General features: G+C 32.7%; 1 protein-coding gene across 3 annotated transcripts in view; it reads right to left on the reverse strand.

The window, feature by feature from the left end:
• cers5 (ceramide synthase 5) overlaps positions 1-13,426 on the reverse strand; it is a 33,066-nt gene extending 19,640 nt beyond the window's left edge. The window contains exon 1 of one of the 3 annotated variants that reach the window (XR_007825232.1): positions 13,046-13,424. Coding sequence is in view for 1 of the 3 variants with exons in the window: in XM_051094303.1 (XP_050950260.1) it covers positions 13,046-13,218 (173 nt within the window). In the remaining 2 variants the exon portion in view is untranslated. Of the gene's footprint in view, positions 1-13,045 lie in introns of all 3 variants that reach the window. The other 2 variants (XR_007825231.1, XM_051094303.1) reach the window with 2 other exon arrangements.
• Positions 13,427-15,073: the final 1,647 nt, after the last annotated feature.

Raw genomic sequence — 15,073 nt, forward strand, 5'->3', positions numbered from 1 at the left:
AAACGGACCATTACTTTCAATAAAAGGTCTAATAAATAAGTAAATGTGTACAATTTGCAATGTCATTTTTTAATGCCATTACTATTCTATTTCCAAGAATAGGGCTGTCAAATGATTACTCATGATTAATCGCATACAAAATAAAAGTCTGAGTTTGCCTAATTTATGTGTGTGTACCGTGTAATTATTATGTATTTATAAACAAACACATTCATGTAAATATTTACGAAATATTTACATGTATTTACTATAATTTTTATATAATCTATAAAAAACATATTTCCCTTAAATATTTACATGAATTAGTGTGTGTGTGTAAATAAGATATATATATATATATATATATATAAAATGAGACAGTACACACACACACACACACACACATTTATCAGGCAAACTCAAACGTTTATATAAATAATAAAATTACATTTAAAAATGCGTGTGTATAAAATAAAAAGAATTGAAAGCAAAAATAAAAAAGGCAAATTTGCAAAACCTTTTTTTTAAAAGTTTTAGTAAAAATTTTTTTATTAAAAATGTAGCTGTTTACCTCTATTTACCGTTAATTTGGTTAAATAAAAATAAAATACTTAAATATTGTAATGTTTTATTTTACTGTAATTTACGTTAAACGTTTTGGACCACCAGTGGAAATTTGGTCAAAAAGACCCCAAAAAAAATAAAAACAAACTTTTTCAAACACACTGGCAAAAGCCCACTGTTCCTCCAAACAAACAACACCACACCAGTTAATTGCGGTCAAAGTTCTTAATATGAAACTCGCCCCACGTCTCTCAAACAATAAAACCGGACCAGCGAGCAGCTTAATAAACACAGCGGTCCGTAATGACACTACACGCTCAATGGACGTTGTAGAAATGTGTTGACAATGGTTGTTTTGAGCAGTTCATTAACCCAGAATTGGCACACGTGGGTGAACTATGTCTCCAGGCCCATTAAACTGTGCCAGCGGCCCACAAACACTACATGCAGAACTGTGGAATCTGACACTCGCCATAAAAAGCAAACAATATGTTTTAATTAAAACAGGCTGGAAAGACATTTTGAGCATCTCTGGATGAAGTTAAGCGTCTTTGCGCTATAACAGAAAGCCACAAACAGAGTTGTGTAAACAGTGACCTTCCCTGTTTGATACATTTGCAATATTCCCTTTATGACAGGGTCAAAGTGACAGTTGGGCCTGAACTAAACATTAGCCCGCTGACTAGAGACGACACTAAAATCTCAGCTAGTTCAACAGTAAACAGACGTTTTCAACAATACAATCTCAGTTAATCTGGGAATGCCAGCCTCAGCAGAAATCTCAAATCATTAAAGCTGCCCCAGCCGGACTTGGCCTGTTGCGTCACATGACCGTCTGTGTTTTGTTTCAGGCCAGTGGGCTGTACTGGTGGGACGTCTGAAGACACAAACCGTCGGCTCCAAGAAAGCAGACTCCACGTGGGACGAGGGCTTTTCCTATTTTGAGACAATAGAAGGCCTGTCGCAGCACACATGATCTTTTGTTTGGATAAAACCGGATCAGTTTAAACTGCAAAAACTTGTTCATCATCAGTATTTAGTCTCGTTTTCCATTACAAATGCCAAAATACACATGACAAGATATTCTTGTTTCCTGAGAAATGCAACGAAATTAAATAAATTAAATATCATTTGAAAGGTTAAAAACTCAAGAATTTGTCCTGTGAAAACATTTTGAGAAATGTAATTGGAAATCATAAAGAGGAGCCCTAGTGGGCGGTGTCAAGTGTCATATTACAAAATTTACTACAATATTTTACTACAATATTTTATATAGAGCTGCAAAACTATTAATCGATTCAAAATAAAAGTTTATGCTTACATACTGTGTGTGTGTATTGTGTATATTATGTATATATAAATACACACACATATGTATATATTTAAAAAAAAAAAAAACATTTGCATGCATTTGTATGTAAACACTTGTATATAATTTATATTATATATAAATGCAAATATTTTATACAATCTAACAATTTTCCTTAAAATATACGCATGCATTTGTGTGCATTTATACATAATAAATACACACGGCACACACAAATATAGTATGCAAACACAAACTTTTAATTTGAATCGATTAATCATGACTAATCGTTTTGCAGCTCTAATTTTATGAACAAACTTTTTATAACATAAATTTATACATAATGACATAAATGTATAAATTTGTGATAGGAAAATGCATTAAAAAAATTCTATGGTGATTTGATTTCACCAAGTGGCAATTTTTGGTATGACGCCTAAAAGTCTCACAGAAACTTGTTGCAAAACAGCATATTTGGCAAATTTGGAAAAACTAGTGGGCATAGAAATTACACATTTTAATAGCAAAAACGTTTAAAAATTAGTAAAACATATGTACAAAATCTACCTGTTTACTTCTATTTATTTATTTATTTTTTGGCGCAATAAAGTAATTGTAAAATTGGTGAAATAAAATGTAAATATTGTGTGTTCATATATATCATGCATTATTTTATTTTACCAGCCTGATATAATGCCTAAACAAAATCTCACAGAAACTTTTTTATATAAACTTCAAATTTGAAACATAACTTATTTAGACATATGGTTTTAATTTTGTAGCAAAACTTTATAGAACTTTCTTTTATACAACTTTACAGTAAACCTTAACTTTTCTAACTTTCTAAATTATTTTTAAAAAATGCACTTTTACTTTTTTTTTTTTTAACTGAAATTCACTTGTTGATTGTTGAAATTCACTTGCTGATTGTTTTCTTTAAACTTAAAGCAAGAAAAATATCAGTCAGTGAGAAACTTGTTGAAAAACATACATTTGTGCAAATGTATTTAGCGAAACTAGTGGCACAGAAATTACACACTTTAATAGCAAAAAGTTTAAAATTTAGTAAAGCATATGTAGAAAATAGCCGTTTATATCTATTTACTGTTTATTTGGTGCAATAAAGTAATTGTAGAAATGGTGAAATAAAATAAAAATAGTGTAGGTTTCATAAATAAATGTATAAATCACTGTGAAAAACATGCATTATTTATTTTATTTTAACAGGTGGCAATTTTTTGGTATATCGCCTAAACAAAATCTCACAAAAACTTTTTTTTTAATGTCAACTAATAACTTAACTTATTTAGACATACATTTGATTTTATAGCAATTTTATAGAAAAACTTGAAGCAAGCTTAAACCTTTATAACTTTCTAAATTTTAAAATTTTCCAAAAAAAATTAAAATGCACTTTTACTTTCACTGATATTCACTTTATCAATAATCTGCTGGTCATTTTCTTTAAACTTAAAGCAAGAAAAATATCGGTCAGTGAGTGACTTGTTGGAAAAATTTTTGCACATTTTTTTGGCAAAAATTGTGGCACAGTAATTACTTTAACCCTTTCACACGTGAGTTTAAAATATTCTAGCTGAGCCCCCAGAGTGAGTTTTTTTTTTAGGCGACCGTTATTTAGAACGTACCGCCTTATCGTTTCCATGGCGACGCGTCGTGTTTGTCACGTGACACAACCCAGCCACAATAGCGCTGTATGACACATGTATCACTTTTATATAGTTTTTTCCCTTTTTATTATTAATATTCACAAACGTGCTCACTGTATTATGAAACATCTGATATTCCGATTCTGAAATATGTTCAAGTAAATGTATTTGGAGGTTTAAACACTTTTATAATGAGCGTGTTAGTTGATCTATGCCGAGTGATGGGCGCCGCCATGTTAGTTCGCGCTGAATCCGAGCGGTGGGATTTACAAAACGCAAATTCATCCTCTCCTCCCGAAAAACATTAAAGTAAGTCTCTGGTGAGCTTGGAGAAGAGCAGAGTAAACTTTATAGTTACCTACACAATGTGTATATGATATCAATAAAACATGTCGTCAGATAACATTTGTAAGGCTCGTTATTACCGCTTCCATAGACATCGGCGTGTATTTTGTGTATGTATTGTGTATTTTGACTTATGTGTATGTAAATGTCTGGAACCTAAAATAAGCATTTTATTGTTGAAAACACTGAATAGTTGCGATAATATGACAAGCGCTCAGCGCGTCCGATCTGGCTCAGCGCCAGCCAAAGAGCCAAAGCAAATTTGAATTCAGCGGTTGATCACGTGACGCGCTGAACGTTCGAATCACACCGGTGTGATCGTACGCTCCAGGGACCAGCCAAGAATGATCACACTGGTGTGATCGTACGCGTGAAAGGGTTAACAGCAAAACTAGAGTTTCAACCAATAAAGTTTATACAATTTAGTTCTTTTAAACTATATAAAAATGTTCAGTTGAGTTTCTAAACATTTATTTATTTACCATCACTTAAACTTAAAGGGTAGTCAATTTTACTAAGTTTCCTTAAGTTTTAGTAAAAATATTTCCCGCAAGCAAATGTGTCTGTCAGTGATGTTAGAGAAATTTAGTTTTCCCTCCATATTAAGTTTATTTTTCTTACAGCACTTAAAGATATTCTTTATTTTCAACAATCATTTAAATTTTATACATTTTTTTTTTAGAAAAGAAGACAATCATAAGTAATTTCACTTCTCATATGCATCTTAATTTAAGAGTGTTTAGATATTTGTTCTGAAAAACAAACATTGAGGAAGAACTTCACTTCTGTATATGAACTATAAAGGGGAAGTAGAGTATTTGCAATCTAGATCGAATGAAATCACAAGGTTTCGCAGAGATTCTGAAATAGGCAATGATGACCTAAAACTGACCGGTTACAAGCAGCAGCACTGAAGCTCTGACTCAATGTTAAACAGGATGAAGTGTGGCAACAGCTCAGGGTCAAAAGCTGAATGCTCGATTCATACGGATTACATCACTGCCGTCACACGCATCATTTCTGGCACAGATTTCGCTGATGTTGTCACAGCAGGGATTCTGAATTGTTCACGTTTTGCCTGTTGTGTGAGTGTTTATGTACCAGGGTCGCGTTCAGAGCCGCATGCAACCTCGCCATTCGAGTTGGCCTGGCTAACAACATTTGCCATTTTCTCACTAATTCGATTTGAGGCACTGATAAGTGAAACATGACCTGAGTGTGTCCTACGTGGGTGGAGATGGTTCTGTGTCTTTCTATGGCTTTACCGGACGTAAAAGCAGAATATGATAACTGACCACAGAAAAGACAAAATCAGGTCAACACAACCCCAACAAAAGATGAAAGTCAACCAGTAAACTAACTGACAGCTCAAGGTTTTTATAACATAAATTTATACATAATGACATAAATTTATAAATTTGTGATAGGAAAATGCATTAAAAAAATTCTATGGTGATTTGATTTCACCAAGTGGCAATTTTTGGTATGAAGCCTAAAAGTCTCACAGAAACTTGTTGCAAAACAGCATATTTGGCAAATTTGGAAAAACTAGTGGGCATAGAAATTACACATTTTAATAGCAAAAACGTTTAAAAATTAGTAAAACATATGTACAAAATCTACCTGTTTACTTCTATTTATTTATTTATTTTTTGGCGCAATAAAGTAATTGTAAAAATGGTGAAATAAAATTTAAATATTGTGTGTTCACATATATCATGCATTATTTTATTTTACCAGCCTGATATAATGCCTAAACAAAATCTCACAGAAACTTTTTTATATAAACTTCAAATTTGAAACATAACTTATTTAGACATATGGTTTTAATTTTGTAGCAAAACTTTATAGAACTTTCTTTTATACAACTTTACAGTAAACCTTAACTTTTCTAACTTTCTAAATTATTTTTAAAAAATGCACTTTTACTTTTTTTTTTTAACTGAAATTCACTTGTTGATTGTTGAAATTCACTTGCTGATTGTTTTCTTTAAACTTAAAGCAAGAAAAATATCAGTCAGTGAGAAACTTGTTGAAAAACATACATTTGTGCAAATGTATTTAGCGAAACTAGTGGCACAGAAATTACACACTTTAATAGCAAAAAGTTTAAAATTTAGTAAAGCATATGTAGAAAATAGCCGTTTATATCTATTTACTGTTTATTTGGTGCAATAAAGTAATTGTAGAAATGGTGAAATAAAATAAAAATAGTGTAGGTTTCATAAATAAATGTATAAATCACTGTGAAAAACATGCATTATTTATTTTATTTTAACAGGTGGCAATTTTTTGGTATATCGCCTAAACAAAATCTCACAAAAACTTTTTTTTAATGTCAACTAATAACATAACTTATTTAGACATACATTTGATTTTATAGCAATTTTATAGAAACTTTATACAACTTTCTTTTAAAAAACTTGAAGCAAGCTTAAACCTTTATAACTTTCTAAATTTTAAAATTTTCAAAAAAAAAAATAAAATGCACTTTTACTTTCACTGATATTCACTTTATCAATAATCTGCTGGTTGTTTTCTTTAAACTTAAAGCAAGAAAAATATCGGTCAGTGAGTGACTTGTTGGAAAAATTTTTGCACATTTTTAGGGAAAAATTGTGGCACAGTAATTACTTTAACAGCAAAACTAGAGTTTCAACCAATAAAGTTTTTACAATTTAGTTCTTTTAAACTATATAAAAATGTTCAATTGAGTTTCTAAACATTTATTTATTTAACATCACTTAAACTTAAAGGGTAGTAAATTTTACTAAGTTTCCTTAAGTTTTAGTAAAAATATTTCCCGAAAGCAAATGTGTCTGGCAGTGATGTTAGTGAAATTTAGTTTAGAATATGATAACAACCAGTAAACAACCCCAACTGAAAGTCAGCTCTGAAGCTCAAGGTTAAAGGGATAGTTCACCCAAAAATGACATTTCAGTCATCATTTACTCACCCTCAAGTAGTTCAAAAACCTGTTTGAGTTTCTTTGTTCTGTTGAGCACAAAAGAAGATAATTTGACAAATGGTTGATGGTAGCCTTTGACTTCCATAGTATTTTTCCATCAACGGTTGCCTACTTTCTTCAAAATATCATTTTTGGTGTTCAACAGCTACAAGAAATTCATACAGTTTAAAAAACATCTTGGAACAGAATGACAGAAGTTTCATTTTTGGGTGAAATTTAACTTCAAATAAAACTAAAAACAAACAAAATTCTGATAATCACTTTCATAGTAAGTTTAAATTGGTAAATTTTTAGTTTAACCTAAAAATATGAGCGCAAATATTTACTGACAATGATTAGATTTAATTTCAATTCTTTGATAAAAGTAAATGCATCAGAAATCAAGAAATTTGGGTATAGTTCAATTCGACACAATTGTGATTCTTTACAAAATTTCAAAATCTTTTTTTTTTTGTTGTAAAAATGATGCTAAATGATGTAATGCATCATAGAATTAGGCTTTTGATTCCAAATCAGTGCAAGAATCATGATTCAGGAGATTCTTTTAAAAAATTATGAAATGCAACATGACAATTATAACAATTATAACTCCATTATTATTATTTTTTAAAATAATGCCATGCATGAAGAAATCATAAATTTGGTCACAACTGGATTAAATTACAATTTTGTACTAAATGGTCATGATTAGATTTAATTATTTTAGTGCAGTTCATAAATTAAGATAATTTACACCATTGTGGAACATCTACAAAACCAAAAACCAAGTTTTACATTTACAGCACATTTATTTTCTAAAAACTCCCAACATCATTAAAACCAAGTACAACCAAGGTTTAAGATTTGAATTTTGATGCACTAATGAATGTAATATTACAATGATACATCTGTGGTTTGAAACTATTAACTAAACCATATTTTCTCATAAACTAAAATTTTAGGCCAGTAAAAATGTTCATTTAAGTGTCATTTAAGTTATAATTCATGTATAATCCATTTTTTAATGGAGGAAATACTGGTAGTTCTTAATTTTTAGCTTTTAGAATTTAGTTCAAACTAACCATAGTTAGAAACTTTAAACAGGAATTCTAATTAAATGATTGAATGATTAATAAAAATGATTAATGATTAATATCCTAATGATTTTTGGCATAAAAGAAAAATTAATAATTTTGACCCATACAATGTATAGTTGGCTACTGCTACAAATATACCCGTGCTACTTACGACTGGTTTTGTGGTGCAGTGTCACATATATGAATTGTTAACTAAAAGCAATGATGTAATCAAACTTGACGTGTATTTATAACCATGCATGTAAGCTAAAACCACAGGCAACGTTTGACTCAGGAAAACCCAGTAGACCCACAGTACTAGAGCTGTCTGGAGCATTAACTATTCAGTGACAGACTGAACTCTAGAGGGAAGGATCCTGGAAACGGGTGATGACACATTTCCAGAACCAAAACCTCTTGAGCAACAGCCCCTGTGAAAGCCAGCGTCACTCCTGCGGAGTCATTATAATCTGATGTTATCGGCACGACAGTTGAACACATTCCTTTGAGAGAATGAGCCCAAACAAGCGCTGTGTGAATAAGACCTTGTGCAAGTGTGAGTGTGTGAGAGAGAGAGTAATTATTCTGGTATGAATGAAGGTTGAGTGAATGTTTTGAGTCCTCAGGGAATAAAGAAACACAAAAAGGCTATGTAATTCATGCCAAGAGCACAGTGACACACTTTAATTGAATGCCATACTTTTATGTCATGCTTTTTTATGTCATAGATATATTTTTAGTGTGTGTGTGTGTGTATCTGAAAATACTTAGGGAAAATCTGAGAAATAATGAAATTACATAAAAAAATGTCTTCCACAGTATGTTAAAATACATAAACTCATATTTTTATAATATGCTAATATAACTGTTAAAAAGATTAAAATTTACATTTTAAAAAAAGCATACATTTAGAACAAAAATTGTTTTGTTTTATTTTATTTTGGGCTACCTAGTTTTTCATAAAATGTTTTTTAGACTAGTGTAAAGAAAACATTCAAAATACACAAAATACAAATACATTGCATTTTATCTATTTGCGTCTGAAGATTTCAATTATACTACATATTTCCAAAGCCTGTTTTCTCAAAACGAGTTTTTTCTCGAATTCAGTAGCACTTATATACACCAAAACTTAGAGTTTTATTCCTAATTATATGCTGAAGGTTTTTACTGTAGGGTTTGTTGATATATAATCCATGTTGGGTGTAACGCATAAGTAATTAATTACCGTAGTTAATTACTTTTCCCTTGAAAAAGTAAAGTAAGGGATTACCTTTAATTTAATTACAATTACTTCTGATTTAATTGCATTAAATAGAACAATTCTATATAAAACAACAGTGGATTTAACATCAAAATGCAAACATCTGATGTTAAAATGTACATTTTCATTGTAACCTTCGCCTTTTAAATACAGATGACACTGTTCAAAAGTTTACATACACTTGATTCTTAATACTGATCATTACCTGAATGATCCACAGCTGTGTTTTGTTCTATTTTTATTCTTCTTCTTTTTTTTTTTTTTTTTTTTTTTTGTGATAGTTGCTCATGAGTCCCTGAACAGTTAAACTGCCCGCTGTTCTTCAGAAAAAAATCCTTCAGGTCCCACAAATTCTTTGGTTTTTTAGTATTTTTGTATATTCGAAACCTTTCCAACAATGACCGTGTGATTTTGAGATTCATCTTTTCACAGTGAGGACAACTGAGGGACTCATAAGCAACTATTACAGAAGGTGCAAACACTCACTGATGCTCCAGAAGGAAACACGATGCATTGAGAGCCGGGGGGTGAAAGCTTTTTGAATTTGAAGGTCAGGCTAAATTTAAATCTTGTCTTCTGGGAAACATGCAAGTATCTTCTGTAGCTTCTGAAAGGCAGTATTAAATAAAAAAATAAGATATTTAGGCAAAATAAGAAAAATGTACTCATCTTCATCCTGTTCAAAAGTTTTCACCCCCCAGCTCTTAATACATTATGTTTCCTTCTGGAGCATCAATGAGAGTTCGAACCTTCTGTAACAGTTGTATGTGAGTCCCACAGTTGTCCTCGGTGTGAAAACAAGGATCTCAAAATCATACAATCATAGTTGGAAAGGGTTCAAAGACACAAAAATGCTGAAAAACCAACAAATTTGTGGAACAGCAGACAGTTTAACTGTTTAGGACAAACAAGAGATATTGAATAACTATCACTAAAAAAAATTCAGGTAACAACACAGTATTACAAATTAAGTTTATGTAAACTTTTGTAGACTCTATGTAAGCATCTTTTATGAGAAATATCTTATTCGGGTCAGTACTAAATAAAAAATAACATGCATTTTGCATGATCCCTCTTAGTTTGCTAAAATACTTAACATTTTGCAGATTCTGCAAGGTGTATGTAAACTTCTGACCTCAACTGTACTTGGTCAGTATTTTTTTGTAAGAATTAAAAGAGCAGTTTCACGTCTGTCCTTATATTGTTCAACTTGTTGAGGTAAATATGAGAATTTAAAGTAATTATCAATAAGTAATTCAATAATTTTTAGAAAAATTATTTGGTGCAGTAATCCAATTACAATTACATCGCTGAAGATGTAATTAGTAACTTGTAATTAGTCTACTATTTTTAGAGTAACTTACCCAACACTGTATATAATTTACCTAATAATTTATACAACATTTTATTGATAAGGACATGGGTATACATGGCCATTAAGAGTATTTCTGGATTTATGCAGTGATAAAAAGAGATATCCAAAATCCCTTCTGTAAAATCGTTTAACTCTAAAATGTCCACAAAACAAAGCAATAACGTTGAACCTGAAATCTGTTATGTTTCATAAAAACGAAGGTCTCTGATTTAGATGTTTAAAACCTTCCAAGTGTGTAACTCCTCAAAGCTAAAGCACATCAACACTATCTGCGGTCGGCAGTCGCCACTGATAAATAAATGAAGAGAAAGAGACTGCTGACGTCATCCTGAGTGGCTGCATGCAGACGTCCCCCTGAAACCATACCAACCCCCTCTGGACCAACTAGGCTAATTGACCTCCTCAGAGGCTCGGACAGACCCGAGACATGAGGACATACTGAAACATGACAGGGGTGTGTGCCTGGCAACGCTCATCTATGAAACCAAGTCAGCCAGCACAACAAAAGAGGCCTCGTTCATGCAAGACTCCAAACAACCGCTATCTGCTTCATAAACCATGAACCAGACCATAAACTGAACGCTCCTCAAGAGATACACTGAACATTTACAAGCTCTTCTTTAAGAATGAGTTCTGGCGGGATTCCCAAGACTTGCTTATCCACAAAACGAAGCTTCAGGTTTCCCTCAGCATAAATCAAACTAATAAACAGTGATGAAAACCTTCTCAAAATACTAATAAAACCTACAGTAGTATCTCAATCTAGTCTAGTATGTAATCCGAAATAATTGGACCCAATAGTGTCAAGTAAATATTTATCTTCTGACATCAAAAACACTGTTTTTATCTGTCAAGCACATAAATATTTAAATGTTTCACACTTAAGAGAAGAAGTCTAACACCTTTGGTGATGCCATGTGTCTGAACTACTTCTGTGGAGTGGTTTCGCTTGCTATTTTTAGCAACGTGCCACAAACAACTAAGTAAAACTAGTCAATCGTAAATTTTAAACTGTTTCAACAGAACTGGTGCAACCAGAGTCAAAGCCACAAATACTTTTACCTCAACTGGATTGGAAAGAAGTGGTAGTTTCTCCTAACAGGTTCCTCAAGATGCTTATCATTCGCCACATCCTAAACCAGCCACACTAACAAAAAAGAGGTTGTTTTGGACTCAATACCTTGGAGCTCCATTCTAACACCATTATAGGTGAATATAGCCATTATTTAGCAGTACGCTAGATATCAAAGCACCACAGTTCTGCTTGCAACCACAGCGGACTTACATACTTTTTCTCACGAACGCTGGGGTTTAGATGTCAAATGAGATCCCACCCACCAAATATCCAGCTAAGAATGCTCTGGAATGTTTCTGCAGTCTATTCTTAGTCCTAAATCTAAAATATTAGTTCAAGACGTTGAATGCGCTTCCTGCAGAAACCCAACAGCAACAGCGATGCTGGCTCTTACGTAACACAATCATGTTATGAGAGACAGCATGGGGTTTGGTGCAACTTGCATGGTAATTTGCCTTTTCTTAAATGTTTAGTTTGTGTGAAAATTTGAAGCGTGCATATTAACAGAACAATGTGTCCAAAAATTATGATTATGTCTTCATTTACTTACACTCAAACATGTAAAAGAAGTTCTAAGTCATATGTAGTATAGTTTAAAAAAAAAAACGTACAGAACTTTAAGCCAGTTTTCACTTCGCAAACAATCACTAGTGTTTTTTTCAGAGCTTGACAATGCCAGTCCCCATTCACTTTCACCATATGCAAAAGAGCAGCGTGAACATTGCACCAAATATCTCCTATTGTGTTCCACACAAAAAAGGTAAAAAAGCATGAGGTGAGTTAACGATGACAGAAAACCGTAGTTCATTTTTGAGTGTGCTATGCCTTTAAAAGCAAGCTTTCCCACACTGACACACAAATGTCCTTACCACTCTAGTTCACTTGAATTCAAAGCATATTTGAGACATGACACTGCACATGTTGTGCGTACAGTGCATGCATCGCAGCCTCTTCTAAAGGTGTGGTGTTCACTATTTCCACACTATTTCCAGTTATTATAGTTATAAAAATCAACATTAGGCAACTCTAGATCATCACACATGTGCCTGCACTTTTGCTCAACAAGGAAGTCTGACTCAAAAGCATGATTTCTTTAACTGAGAGTGAGGTTGTAAAAGTAGGAACACATAGAAAAGGACTTCTAAGCAAAGAAACATAAATGCAATCCTCTTTTCTGAGTCTAGGCCTTATGCTGGTCAGCTGACAGATGCTTCGGGATGAAAGTTGTTAACCTGAAGGCTTGAAACTTCTCTTATGTTCAGCCCAGCCCAAATGGACTTCAGAACGACTGCTTTTAACCGTTCAGACACGTGCATAAACTTTCAAAAGTAAAAGCCGGGAAAGCATGTGATGTGAGATTGAACTACTGCTTTTTATACATCAGGTAAGTATTTGGATGTTCAAATTGAATGGTGAAAGCGTCCAGTCAACACACAAATCGTACCTCTCGAAAAAGATCCGCACTGCGAAGATCCCCAAGGCCAGCGGCAGCGCGGAGAGCAAGTGGCCGGCTTTCGGGTACTCCACCCCGGGCGCTGGATCGGCCAGATCCGCCCAAGTGACATTGTGCGGAAGCCAAAAGCGCTCGTTCCAGAACCAGGCTGAGAGCGCAGCCATGTTAGAAAGAAAACTAGAGATTTAGAGAGAGAAGAGGACGAAAAGAAAGAAAATATGCGGGTGGCAAACGATTCACCGCCCCCTTTCTCCCTCTCTCTTCCTCTAGCGTGTGTAGTTTGAGTGTGGACGTGTTGAAGGTGTTTCCACACCCGTGATGAAGCTGCATGAGGAAGTGTGCGGACTGATCTTCCGTGCGATGCGCATTACGTAGACCTCAAAACATGTTACGACACAGAAAGCTCGTTAATAATACATATTACATATAGTCGAGATATTTCTTGCTCTGGTGTGGAGTTTCGGGATGTATTTTGTTCATGGATTTTCGCTGAAACTAGTAAGCGGTAACTAATGATCTTTTAAAATGGTTCTTTTGGCAAACCGATTCTGATACCTTGAAACTGTTCAGCTTCACCTATCATCAACTACTTTTTTTTTTTATCGGAAACGTAGTAATAAGCAGCAGTGTTTACAGAGATAATTCGCTGGAGTAAATCAGTTCTTTGAATCGATTCTTTTAGCGAGCCGAGCGAACGAAGCGATTCGCTGGAATGAATCGTACCTGTCATCGCATGTCTTGACAAATTCACCGCTTGTTATATTGCGCCACATTGTGGACAAACTATGAAGAAAAACAGCAACATTAATTTATTGTTTGACATCAGTCAAAAGCTTAAATGTGACCCTGAACCACTGAAACAGTCGTAGCACAGGTATATTTGTAGCAATTGCCAAAATACATTTTATGGGTCAAAATTATAGATTTTTCTTTTATGCCAAAAATCATGAGGATATTAAGTAAAGATTATGTTCCATGAAAATATTTTGTAAATTCCCCACCGTAAACATATCAATACTTAATTTTTGATTAGTAATATGCATTGCTGAGAACTTCATTTGGACAACTTTAAAGGCGATTTTCTCAATATTTTGATTTTTTTTTTTTTTGCACCCTCAGATTCCAGATTTTAAAATAGTTGTATCTCAGCCAAATATTGTCCTATCCTAACAAACCACACATTAATTGGAAGCTTATTTATTCAGCTTTCATTTGTAAAATGAACACTTATGACTGGTTTTGTGGTCCAGGGTCACAAATATGCAGACTTGCCTCCTGGAACTATGAATTTAAAATTGAAATCCAACATGTACAATTACTTCATTTATGAATTTAATTTTCTTTATACAAACTGCTTGTCACAGAAACTATTACAACATATGTTGCCATTTAAAATAAACATTTACTCAAAAATAATAATAATAATAACTAATAAACCTATTAAAAATAATAGCCTTATATATATATATATTTTTTTTTTAGAAATGCCAAAGCAACATTTATGTTTAGTTTACATTAAAGTACTGAAATACTAAAAAAAAAAAAAAAAACCTTGAAATTAAAAGGTTTGATTCTGAAAGAAAGAAAGAAAGAAAGAAAGAAAGAAAGAAAGAAAGGCAAAATGACTACAACTTGGAATAAAATTAAAATGGAGAATAAAACCAACTCAAAATATTAAAAACAGCTAAAATAATATAATAATGATGCTAAAATAACACTGGCACATGCAAGATCTTTTTACTGAAAACATAACTTGTTTAAAGATCATTTCTAACATTTAAAGAGTTTATTTCAATTTAGCACAGTTACATTTATTCCCACAGTTTTATCAAAAACAATTCATCTCAATAGGAAATAAACCAAATATATAAACATTCAAATAGAAAGCAGAAGTGACTACAATAATAAAGTGCGGTAAACAGTAAACGTATTGCACTATAAACCACTGTTTATGATTTTGGCGTAGATTAAAATAAAAAAAAAAATCAGTTTGCAATATCAAGCAATACGAAGGACTGT

This window comes from Labeo rohita, chromosome 22 (assembly GCF_022985175.1).
Source record: "Labeo rohita strain BAU-BD-2019 chromosome 22, IGBB_LRoh.1.0, whole genome shotgun sequence".
Classification (NCBI taxonomy): domain Eukaryota; kingdom Metazoa; phylum Chordata; class Actinopteri; order Cypriniformes; family Cyprinidae; genus Labeo; species Labeo rohita.